Raw genomic sequence first — 12720 nt, 5'->3', positions numbered from 1 at the left:
CCTATCTCATAAATGAAGTCTATAATCATCTTTGAAATCCATGTTAGTTTGTGATTTCAAAGATACAATTTTCTGATTTTTGAGTATCAGTTATATAGTCATGTACCTCTCTAATCTTTTAGGGTAGACTATCATATGGACCTCATTGCTGCACTCATTTGGTCATCTCTGAATTCAGTTTTTAGATATCGGTGATGATTTAAGTCTTTTCTTTAAAGGCTTCCTTTTATGCCTGATTGTGATTGTAGATAACCATGAATTGTTGAAAGTAGATGCCAGTGAGTTCGAATGAGAGCCCTCGACCATTATATTGCTGTTAGCCTCATTAAATTTAGAGACTTATTATCACATTGGATACAGGGTGTTGAATATTTGGGCCACAATGATTCTTAAAAACCATCTTTTTTAGAGGATTTTCAATCTGTGTTGAAGTAATATCCACATTGATGAAATGTAGTATTTTAATAATAATAGATGTTCATTGTAGTAGTAAAGAAATAGTGATATTTTTGTCTTAAGGCTCATTTGAGTGACTACATTATAAAAATAAAATCTTGTTCTGATTTTTTTTAACCTTTACCTTCTGTCTTAGTGTTAATTTTAAGACAGAAAAGTGGCAAGGACTAGGCAATTGGGGTTAAATGACTTTCCCAGAAATGTCTGAGACCAGTCCTGATTTCAGGCCTGCTGGCACTGTGTTCCAGCTTCTCCTTTGTTCTGATCTTTTTACTAAATTACAAAATCATTTCAAATTTTATCTTTTTCTTCTGAAAAGATACTTTAAGTGTGTATGATAAGTTAATTCTTGCAAAGAATAAAATATTTTGCCATATAAATTCTAGTTCTACCCTTTTTGCTTTGATGGAACCCAATATTTTCCATTATCATTCTTTAGAATTTAATGTTAAACATCTTGTTATTTAACAATAAATCCACTGTCTTCTATTTTTTGAATTTTAGTGTTTATATTCTTTTTACACAGCTGTTGATCCAGAAATAATAGCTCGTGGTACAGTTGGATTTTCTGGAGCAGAGTTAGAGAATCTTGTGAATCAAGCTGCATTAAAAGCAGCTGTTGATGGGAAAGATATGGTTACTATGAAGGAACTGGAGTTCTCCAAGGATAAAATTTTGATGGGTAGGTTTCTCTTTTGCTTTGACTTCTTTAGTTTTCAGGTGGCTGAAATAATTCAGAGGGTAGATTGTTTTTATGAACACAAATTCCAGTCTTTGATTTGTGTGTGCCTTTAATCATTAGACCTCTCTGGCAAGTCACAGTTTTTCCAGGTCAGTTGTGAATTATTATATCAAAAGCCCCTTCCACCTGTAAAATTATACAATCATAGTATTCTGTAGAACTAAACTATGTAACATTTTCTCATTAAAAAACCTTAATTTTCATTTTGAGAATTTTTGCTATAATAATTTTCGTAAATGTTTAGTGTAAACTAAACACCAACAGGCAGTACTTCCTGTTTTCTTTGCAAGGTGCCAAAGCTCACTAGCCCAACAATCTAATTTTGCATTAGTAACAGTTTCTACAATAGAGAGATTACTGTTCAGTCTCTATACTGAAAAGAGATAAAATAGTCTGGGGTATTAAAATGAAGCATGATTATGTGGCAGGTACTTTGCTGGAGTTAAGAAAATGTAAAAGAAATCAGTTAGTGCCCTCATCAAACCATTACATTTGGGGAGCCAACCTATATATGTATAAAAACATACAAAAAGGTTAATTTTGGATAGGTACTGTGATCTGTGGCAACAAAAAAACATTTGAGAAAGCCTTGAAGAAAACTAGGAATTCAAAGAATTGGAAGTGAGGAGGAAATGCCTTCTAGGTGAAGGCAAAGAAACAGGAGATGAAATGACTTATATGGAACAAGAAGGCCAGGTTAACTAGACTATAGGATGGACAAAGTGGAATAATGTATCTCAAGGCTGGGAAGGCAGGTTGGAGCCAAGTTGTGAAGCATTTTAAATATCAGAGGGATTTGTATTTGATTCTAGAGATTATAAAGAACTCCTAGAGTTTAAATAGGTTTAGTGACATTTATACCTTTATAAATAACACTTTGGTAATCATATGGAGGATGGAGTGGAGTGGAGAAAGAACAATTTGGAGACTATTGTAATAGTCTTGGTAAGAGATGCTGAAAACTTGGACTCAGGTAAATAAAGAGAAGGGGATGGTTGTGTGAAGGATGTTGTCATTGTAGATTGACAAGATTTGGAAACTTACTGGAAATGAAGAGGGAAGGAAACAGATGAATCAAGGATAACTCTGAGGTGGCAAACTCGATTGCTTAGAAGCGTGGTGGTATCTTGAGTGTTGGAGGAAAAGATGAATTATGTTTCGGCATATTAAGTTTGAGATTCCTGAAGAATTTTGAGTTCATAATGTTCTCTATGTAGTTCATGATATAGCACTAATGGTTAGGACACTGTTGAGAATCATCCTCAGAGATAACAATTGAACTTGTGGGAATTGATTAACTTAACAAACAGAAGAAAAGAAGATGGGCCCAGGGCAGAGATTTGAGGAGGAAAACCAAGAGACAAAACAATGTCACAACCATCCAGAGAGGAGAAGCAAATTCAGGAAGAGAATGACTAGCCATAGCAAATTATGCCTTGTAGAGGTCCGGATGGATGAGTACTAAAAAAAGTCATTCAATTTGGCAATTAGTAGATTATTGAAAATTTTAGAGAGCAATTTGTTGAGATTATAATGGGTAGAGAATTGGGTGAAAGAAGACAAAGGCAACAGTTTTTCATGGTGCTTGGCTGTGGAAAAGGCAAAATACAGAATTTTAGTTTGGAGGAATGGTAGGCTCCAGAGAGAATTTTTTAATTTGAGGGATGTTTGTAGATACTAGAGAATGAACATATATAGACAGTTATAGGGCAAGATAGTAAGAGAAGTACTAAATGCTATGGATAACATCATAATGGTAGCAAGAGACATGTTTGTGTACATAGTACTTCAAACTACATACATAATGCTATACTACAAAGCCATGTTTTTATAGCGCAGAGAGGAGGTATATTTGCTTGAAAGGAGTTCAGTGAAAATAGCTTTAATTTGTAACATGTAAAATGTTTTTTTACATAAGGTATTCCAGGTCATCATGTGTCAAATGCCTGAGCTTGGTTCTTAATGGCCTATATAAAAACTAAAGGGATAAATAATATCCTTGTCCATTTTTTAAACCCCTACCTTCCATCTTAGAATTGATATACTGTGTATTGGTTCCTAGAAAGAATAATAAGAGCTAGGCAATTGGAGTTAAGTGACTTGCCCAGGGTGACACAGCTAGGAAGTGTGAGAGATCAGATTTGAACCCAGAATCTCCCATCTCTAGGCTTAGCTCTCAATCCATTGAGCCACCTACCTGTGGTAACCACCTTCCCCTCTTTTTTTAATACTTAATTTTGGAATTTTTTTCATCCTTGATCTTTACAATATTAGTTTTAGAAATTTTATTTTTAAAGTTCATTCAAAACATTATGTAACCATCAAGAAAAAGAAATTAAAATATCTAAGTGATAAAATTTTTTGTTCAAGTGTTTATACTTACACAGAAAAGTATCAAAAGCTGTTTGTTTCTGTGACCTCTTGTGAAAATTTTCTTTCTTGTTATTCTTGATTTAGTTGCTATTATTTAATTTTTTATATAGTTCCATGCATCTGATTTTGCTTTTTTCATATTGCATTAGCTTTTATTCTCTACCACCCCCACCCCCGTCCTTTTTGGAGAGTACATTCTAAATATTGTGAGGTTTTGGATTTTTCTTTTACATGAAAACATACCATTTATTTTCTAGAAATCAAATTGGATTTATTTCTTAAAGCATTTTTGTGCTTTAACGGTGAGGTAGTTTGATGTTTAGTTATTGCAAAACTAACATTTATTGTGCAAGGGCAAGATTGAGGTTTTGTTATTTTGTCTATTTTCACCTCTACTCTGCCAAGGATATAACAATATCAGCATATCTCCTAATATTGTATTAAGTCAAATAACTCCTATGACTCAATAAAATATTACTTCTTGATTGTACTGTTTCATTTTAAGTGATTTCTTATTTTTAGGTCCTGAACGTAGAAGTGTAGAAATTGATAATAAAAATAAAACCATCACTGCATATCATGAATCTGGCCATGCTATTATTGCATATTACACTAAAGATGCTATGCCTATCAACAAAGCTACAATCATGCCAAGAGGACCAACACTTGGACATGTGAGCCTTTAGAAACTTTTTATTTGTTGATATTCAAGATCAAAGGTCCAATAGAAGTCTCTAGTAAACAATTTGATTAGTTAATATAGTTGTATAAGCCATCTGTTATTCACAACTATAGTGTGTGTTCTAATAGGGGAAAAGGATTGCATTTTAAGTTGAAATTAATTTTGAAATTTTCTTTTTGAACCTTTTTGAATATGTACCTCAGAATATTCTGAAATGTGTTTTTCCTGATGAATGCTTTTTTGCTATTTAGATACTGGTTCAGATTCTATCCCATCTTTAATTCTTGGTTAACTTTTCTTTCTTGAAATCACAAGATAAAAAACTGTATATCACAAGTCACTGATTCAGGGCTTTTCAGACCTGTTCTTGGTTTATGATCATGTAATATAGGTACCATTCTAATATTTCTTCCTAGCTGTAGAAATATTTTAATATCAATTCATCTTTGATGGCATCACAGATCCTATCATAGTATTATATATCCTAGATATAGTTAGTCAGCTAGGATTTGCAGAGGGATAGAGTGCTAGACTTGGAACTCCTGAGTCTAGATTCTACTTTAGGCACTTATTAGCTATGTGGGTGGCTCTCGGTGAGTCATCTAACTTTTAATGCCTCAGTCCCTTCATATGTAAAATAGCAATAATAATAGCATCTACTTTATAACTTTGCTGTAGACTTAAATGCAACTATATTTGTAAACTGTATTTGCATTTTGCAAACTGTATTATGCTATGTATTAGTGCAGTTATTATTTCTGTTATCCATCTACTCTGTTGGCATAAGATAAACATTGGTTCTAAAGTTGAAATAATTTCAATTTTGTGTTGCTTTTCTAGTTAATTGTTATAGAATATGATACTAGGTGGTGACCAGTAAGAACACTGATTTTTTTTTTTGAGAACTGCATTCTGACTTTTTCCTTTTGTTGTAATTTGAATGTTTCCTAAATTTTATAGGTATCACTTCTACCTGAGAATGATAGATGGAATGAAACTAGGTCTCAGCTGCTTGCACAAATGGATGTTAGTATGGGAGGAAGAGTTGCAGAAGAGCTTATATTTGGAACTGACCATATTACAACAGGTTGACTACAAAAGAATTGCTGTGGTTCAAATATTGGTTTACTAATTTAATATCTTTTTTAAAATACTGATTTACTTACTCTTTATATTAGGTGCTTCTAGTGACTTTGATAATGCCACAAAAATAGCAAAGCGAATGGTGACTCGATTTGGAATGAGTGAAAAGGTAAGAGCTCATTTTTATCTAATTTCCTTTTTTTCCTTTTTGAAAGATGCCTCATTTCACTATTTGCTCCACAGTGGATAAATAAGTATAAAAAGTTTCCCATTATTTAGCCAAGTTATAAAGCAAAGAATATCAGTATTTCTTCTTAAGTGATATAAAAGACCTTCGCTTTTGTAAGGAAAAGATGTAATGAGTAAGTTTTGTTTTTCTATTCCATATTTAGTCTTACATTTCTCTTTTTCTCTTATTTCATTCCATTACATTGTCACAGTTGCTCTGTATAACATACATTTATCTCTTGCTCCTCTGTTGATAGTTTGAGAGGAGTATGAAAGAAGTTATGATTGTAAGATTCAGAGCAGGAAAGGACTGAAGAGATCATCTAGTCCACTTGTTCCTATTCAGTGGTTCTTGATAATGGCCCAGAGTTCATGTTAAAAAATTTTTAATGCCTCCTTGAGCAATAAATAACTTTTAAGAATATTACTAATAGTTTATATTCAATTACCCTGGGTGTTTACAATATATTTTTTAAAAAGGATGAATTTATGCTGGGAATTGTTGATCTAGTTCAACCTGTTCATTTTGCAGATTCGGCAATTGAAGATTAGTGAAGTTAATTGACTCAATGTTACATAAATGGTTAAAAGCAATTTAATCCTTGTGCTCTGATTTCAGACCCAGTGTTCTTTTCATTTCATCATAAAGCCCTCTGGCATTCATGTTCAGTGGATGCCATACATATATCTATATCTATATCTATCGTTTATGGAAATTCAACCCTAAGTGCTTGACAGAAAAAAAAAGTAATAGCTTAAAGAAAGATTTGGCATAACTTCTCACCCAGTGTGGAAATACCTCAAGCGAATATAAAATGGGAGGCACGCACTTGTCATTTTTCTCAACACCTTCTCAATGCCTCGTATAGCATGGTGTATGTGATTCTTGAATCTACTTTTTCATCATTCCCATAGACAGTCTTTATTCATCCTGCTTAGACTAATAGACCTAATGTGAGGGACAGCCTTGGTTGGCTTTTCTTCTCTTCCTGGTCAGCCAGAATTGCTCCTGCTGTGTTCTCTTTGACATTCTTATATTCTGTCTTGCCTCATAGGGAAGCAAGAAGAAGAAACAATTATGTGGTATGATCACCCTGTGATATGTGCATACTTAAATGTGAAATGCTTCTGTATATTAAAAAAATAATACCTTCTCAAGAACATTTTTCTTTAGTCAGTACCTGTTTGTTTTCTTCTATTTGAGAAGAATTTATGTTTTGAAGTTTTCTGATCATTAGCTAGCCTGGGTATATTAAACTAAAATGTACATTAATTTGTTAAAATAGCAAATATTTCAGATTATGTTTTCTGTCACTGGCAGAGAGGCCTTTTAAAAAAAGGTGTTTTTTATCTTAAAAATAATGATTGCATATCTTATGGACTTTTCAAGGAATTTTTCAATGATAATTTTGACTTTATGGAATTTTTGCCTCTTTAATTTTAGGATATAACCTATACTTAGTTCTTGACTGCTCTATTCTTTGTATTTTATTGATATTTATGTTTTATCCATGAAAAATGTGTTTCTTTTTATGTGGTAGGAGATAGATTCTATATTCATGTATATGGATATTAGACTTTTTTACATTTTTTTGTTTATTTTCTTCTATTTGGTTTTAGCTTGGAGTCATGACATATTCTGATACAGGGAAATTGAGTCCAGAAACTCAATCTGCTATTGAACAAGAAATAAGAATACTTCTAAGGGTAAGGCTATCCTTTTTATGTAATATGAAGGTATGGGGTTCATTATAAATATCGTCTTGTGTAATAAAAAATAGTAGATGTTTTTTCATCCTGTACTTTTCTTGCTTGTGTTCTCCCAGTGATTTCCAGTGATGACTGACTAAAGTTTTATCAGTGGTGCTCTTCATCTGTTTTCTCACTTTTTGCCAAGTAGTGATATGCTAATTTTTCCAATCTTAAATGTCCTCATTAATAGTCTTTATGCCATATGTATTGCAGTCCGATCAACTATATGTGTTAGATTTTCTCATAAAAAGTTTATGTGAATGAGAAAGGTAATGGTGGATATAGTGGCTTATTACCTGTAAATCCCTGCTATTAAGATGGATAAGGCTAATGGATTGCTTGGGCTCCTGAGTTCTGAGCTATGGTGTGCTAAAGCTAAGTGTTTGTACTAAGTCTGGTATCAATATGGTAAACCATTGGAGAGATAGAAGGGTGATGTAGACCCATTTTGCTTAAAGACAGACAAATTTTATTGATATATTTTGTTTTTGTTACGGTTTCTAGGTATTATGCCCACCCATGATCCTTCTTTAACAAAGATGGTAGTTAAGTTAAACCAAATGAGCTAATGATTCTGACAGTAGATATGGTGTTCTACATCTTTTATTCTCACCTCTACCAAAAGCAAAAAGGTGCTACATCTTTTCCAGGGCCAAGATTGATTATTATAGTTACTCATCATTCAGCTTTATTTACTTGTTCTTTTTCTTAAAACATTGTTGTAGATAGTGTGTATTGTTTTCCTGGTTTTGTGTACTTCTCTCTACATTAGTTCATTTTAAATCTTCTCATGTTAATCTCTGAATTTCTTGTATTCCTCACTTCTTATCCTGAAATACTGTTCCATTTTGTTCATAAGTCATAGTTCATTATTCCCTAATTGATGAATTCTTTTATTTCCCATTTTTTTGCTACCACAAAAAGTGTGAATATTTGCTTTATATGAAACCTTTATTTGTATCTTTGACTTTGTTGGGATATCTGCCCAGTAATGAGATCGCTAGCTCAAAAGTTATAGTTTAGTGACCTTTTTTCATATAATTTCAATTTGTTTTCCAGATTTATTGGACCAGTTCATAGTTTTATCAAAAGTGTATGAATATATATCTTTTTTTCCCCTTGTCCTTATATTTTTTTGCAAATGAATATATTCTAAACTGGTATATTTCTTGGCCGATATATTTTACTACCTGACAGGGACTAAGATGATATCTAGGGAGTCTTAGAATTCTTGTTATGGCAATTGAATCTACATTGGTTTAACTGCTTTAATAAATTGTCATAATTGGTGTTGGTGGCCATTCCTCTATTTTTTTTTGCATCTTTTTTAATCATTTAGTTTTTAAAATCTCCCCCCCCCCCCCCCCAGTTACCTATAGAAACAATTTTTAATTATTGTTTTCTGACATTTTCTTATACCCCAACCCTTCCCTGAGGTGGTAAATGGTCAGATATAGGTTAAAATAGCGCTTTCATGCAATACATATTTCCATATTTAGCAGTTGTTTTAATTTCATGCTGCATTTAAAAATTTTAATTATACTTTTATATGTTGACTTTGATTTTTGCACCTATTGATTCTTTTCTTAAAGAATTCCTTTATAGGGATATGGCTTATTTATAGTCCAAAAACTTTGACTTCTTGCTTCTTGATCCCCAATTAGATCATTCAGCATGTTTTTCACTATAATTTCCTAATGCTCAATTTTTACATTGTGATCATAAAGTGTGAAAATATGTGTTGATATAATTTGGAAGCTATTATCAAATTCTGCATAGAATTATAGTTATTTTCATGGTGGTATTTTTTGCCTACTCGTGAGTACTACAATAAAAGATTACCAGATATTCAAAGAAATAGTTTCTTGTTGCCTTTTAATGTAAAGCAAGCTACTCCTCTAACACTTTCATTTGATCTTATAAGAAGAACCTGTCTATTATGCTTCCATTTAGTAGCAACTTCCTTTTTCTTCTGTGTGTATGTGTGTGTGAGAGAGAGTGAGTGTATGTGTAGCAGAGAAATAACTTATGTTTCTAGATAACTCTAAACTATGCTTCTTGGCACCCTCAGTCCCCTTTTATGCCATTTGCTACTATTTTTGCTACATAGAAAAAGTGGAAGGTGAGTGAAATGTGTAGTTTTTGCCACTTTGTTGTAAAGGTTTTCCTAGCCATTTAATTATTAAGTATTTCTTATTAATGAGACCATCAGTATTTAGGTAAGTTGCTTCCTGTATATAAAGCAAATGTAATTGTTGTCAAGAACATACTCAAAGCCTTTTCAGGATCGTAGGACCTGTATGCCAAATTTGGGTTCTGCTGATTCTATCCTGAGAATCCTTGGCCAACTCTTGACAATGATGAAATGTTGGAGTAGGATTTGATGGAATATTTATTTATTCAATATTTTATACATTTCTTTCTTTTTTGCAGTAGTAAATTTCTTCAGGCTTTGGGTTTTATCTTTGTATTTCAGGACTCATATGAACGAGCAAAAAACATCTTGAAGACACATGCAAAAGAACATAAGAATCTAGCGGAAGCATTATTGACTTATGAGACTTTGGATGCCAAAGAAATTCAAATTGTTCTTGAAGGCAAGAAACTAGAAGTGAGATGATAACTCTCTTCTTATGGATTCAGACCTGGTTTTATTTTCAAGAATGTAAATCTAGCAGTGCAGTAGTCTCCTTATACAACAACCTTTTTTTCCCTTTCCTGATGCGTGCTGTAATGTATTAATGATGTTTTCAAGGTTATAATATACTTTCTTGTGAGCCTTTTGTTACATTTATCTGATTTCAATTATTCTCGATGACACCTAGAACAAATTAACTTTCCATAGCAAATATCATTATAGACAATAAAGAACTATCAGGATTGAAAACAGCTTGTTTGAGAGACTTTAATCAAATCTTAAGTTGGAAGTAATGCTGCACCATACTTTTCACGGCTAAGCTATGTTGCTAGATGAGGGAAACTGATGCCTCTTTAAGCTCATGTGGAATAGTTTGAGCTTGATGCTTAAATTGTTAATGAATCATCATCTCTGTAACATTATTCTCGATGGTTTTTGGCATAGAAATGATGTTATCTAGTTTTAAACCCTGTCTTTGCCAATTTCAAAGGGAGAATGCATAATAAAAGCTCATAAAGATGTATTCTAGAATTATAGTAGGGAGGTGTTGTTTTTTTTTAATCTGAGAATTAGGGAATAGTGTGGGCATGGAGACAAATGTAAAATTTTGACACATCATATCCTCTATGTTATTTATATACAGTATATCTCTTTGTATCACCAACGTTATCACCATTATAAGAGGGGAAGTTGTCTCATCCCTAGAATTTTGTTTTAAACAAAAAAATCCCCTCTAAAATCTTTTATCTTATATAATTATGCTAGGAAGCAAAGAAACACAAACATTTGGTTTTTAAGGGTCCATTAAGAGTATTGTTGACCTTTGTCAGAAACTGGGAGTTGCCTATATTTGGGGTTAGGATTTGGCATACTGAAAATGAATCACTTGTTCTTTGAAAAGATTCTTGACTACATTTTGTTTAAACCAGTAGAGAAATATTGTTTCAGAGCAGTGTCAATATACTGTTACTATAACAAAACTCTACCCTTTAAGTGATTTTAATTAATATTATATGTGGTTTTTTAGAAAAGCTTCAGGATCTGCATGTTATTCCTTGTAGAAGATGGATATAATTGAAGATATCTCTCTCAAAGATATTCTTATTTTAAAATCTCATTTCTACAAGGACATAAATAAAAACATATACCTGGGTTATATAAAATCTATTTTTCATTTACTATTTCAGTAAAAGTAAACAAAAAAACCTTCATGAAGTAATTATGATCAGATTAAAAAGTGTTGGTTTCAGGATTGTATTTTTAGATTTTTTACATGCATTTTGATGGAAATACTTGGTTATTTCATAACTGCTAGTTATAAATATTTCTGACTACATGTAGAAAATCTTAAACAGCATATTTTAAAAACAGTTTATACCAGTGAAAGACAGTTTAAATATCTGGATAAGTACCTCATAAAGATGGAATAAGGACTTTATTAAAGGAATCTTTCTTTTTTTGTAATTATGTCACCAATCTCCATTTTTTAGCTACGAATATGGTTTCCTTTCCTTTCAGAACAAATGCTTGGTACAATTTTATACATGGTTTATTGTGTTTTCACATAGTCTCAAGAATCTTGGTCTTGATTATCACAAGTGAGAAGCTAGCCTGTTAGATTTATATGTATTGTGGTAATTGTGCTTTAGGGAAAGGAACCTCAAAAACATTTTTTGTCTGTTTCTGGAACAATAAAAAATTTTAATTAGGTATCTTGTGTTTTTTTTTTTTTTAAAGAAATCTTAAAACATGATTTATGCCTTTTAAACTCAAAATTCTTTAAATATGGAGTAAAAGCATATTTTCTACTTTTAAACAAGTGAATAAGCATTGGGAGCTTTGGTTTTTTCATGTGGAGAAATATAAATTTATCTGGCGCTGTTTATGGGGAAGAGAAGTATTGTCAATACATTAGTCACCACCACCCCAATCTGTGTGATTTTGCCTCTTGATACCTACCTTATATGACTATGAGTCATTAGAGTGCTTTTTTCTTTCTTCTTTCATTTCCTCATAGTTACATTTTACTTTTTTAAATTGAGCATTAATTTATCCACCCCAATACCATTCTGTGTCTTCTGTTACTTACTCTGAGTCATACTTAAAGGGTCTTTAATAGCAATTCTATACAGTGCTTATTACTTTTTGGTTCTTGCTAATAGTATATGATAGCTGCCTTTTATATATCAACATATGTTCTCATGATTTTCACAAACGGCCTTGTGAACTTGAGTCTAAATTAATATCTTACCCATTTTAAAAATAGGAAATTGAAGTTCAGAGAAGTTGTGACCCATGGCTATAGAACTAGTAACTTGTACATCTGAGTGTCAGAATCTTCTGATCCCATGCTACCTCTTCTCTTGATGTTGGTTTCTATGTCCCTTCTTAACTTTTTTGGTCATTTTACAAATTTATTGCTGAAGTTCTATCAAATCATCATCACTTTCCTCATCTTCACTGAAGTTGTCTATCTTGTCTTTACTCAAAAGATTCTAATCTTCAGAGTTAACAAAAAGAACTGTTCACATCAGCTAGAAACAGGTATTACCCATCTTTTAGCAAATGTGGAAAGAGAAGAAAAGTTAAGTATCGTACCAAGTATGGTTAGGAAGCACTCCCAAAATGATGCTTCTTTGAAAAGAAAAGAACCATATACACATGTATATATTTGCATATCTTGAAACTTAAAAAAATATTTTATACTGTGTAGTAGAGTACCAAGTCTGAAGTCAGGATGACTCTTTTTCCCGCGTTCAAATCTGG

General features: G+C 32.2%; 1 protein-coding gene across 1 annotated transcript in view; it reads left to right on the top strand.

Moving 5' to 3' along the window:
* Nucleotides 1–11664, top strand: part of YME1L1 (YME1 like 1 ATPase) — a 43835-nt gene extending 32171 nt beyond the window's left edge. The window contains exons 14-19 of the mRNA XM_001367125.5: nt 983–1138; nt 4094–4245; nt 5214–5340; nt 5432–5505; nt 7185–7271; nt 9793–11664. Of these exons, the coding sequence (XP_001367162.1) occupies nt 983–1138; nt 4094–4245; nt 5214–5340; nt 5432–5505; nt 7185–7271; nt 9793–9936 (740 nt within the window). The 3' untranslated portion in view covers nt 9937–11664. The remainder of the gene's footprint in view (nt 1–982; nt 1139–4093; nt 4246–5213; nt 5341–5431; nt 5506–7184; nt 7272–9792) is intronic.
* Nucleotides 11665–12720: the final 1056 nt, after the last annotated feature.

The sequence above is a fragment of the Monodelphis domestica genome, chromosome 5 (assembly GCF_027887165.1).
Source record: "Monodelphis domestica isolate mMonDom1 chromosome 5, mMonDom1.pri, whole genome shotgun sequence".
Lineage (NCBI taxonomy): Eukaryota > Metazoa > Chordata > Mammalia > Didelphimorphia > Didelphidae > Monodelphis > Monodelphis domestica.
This window is presented reverse-complemented; position numbering and strand designations above follow the sequence as displayed.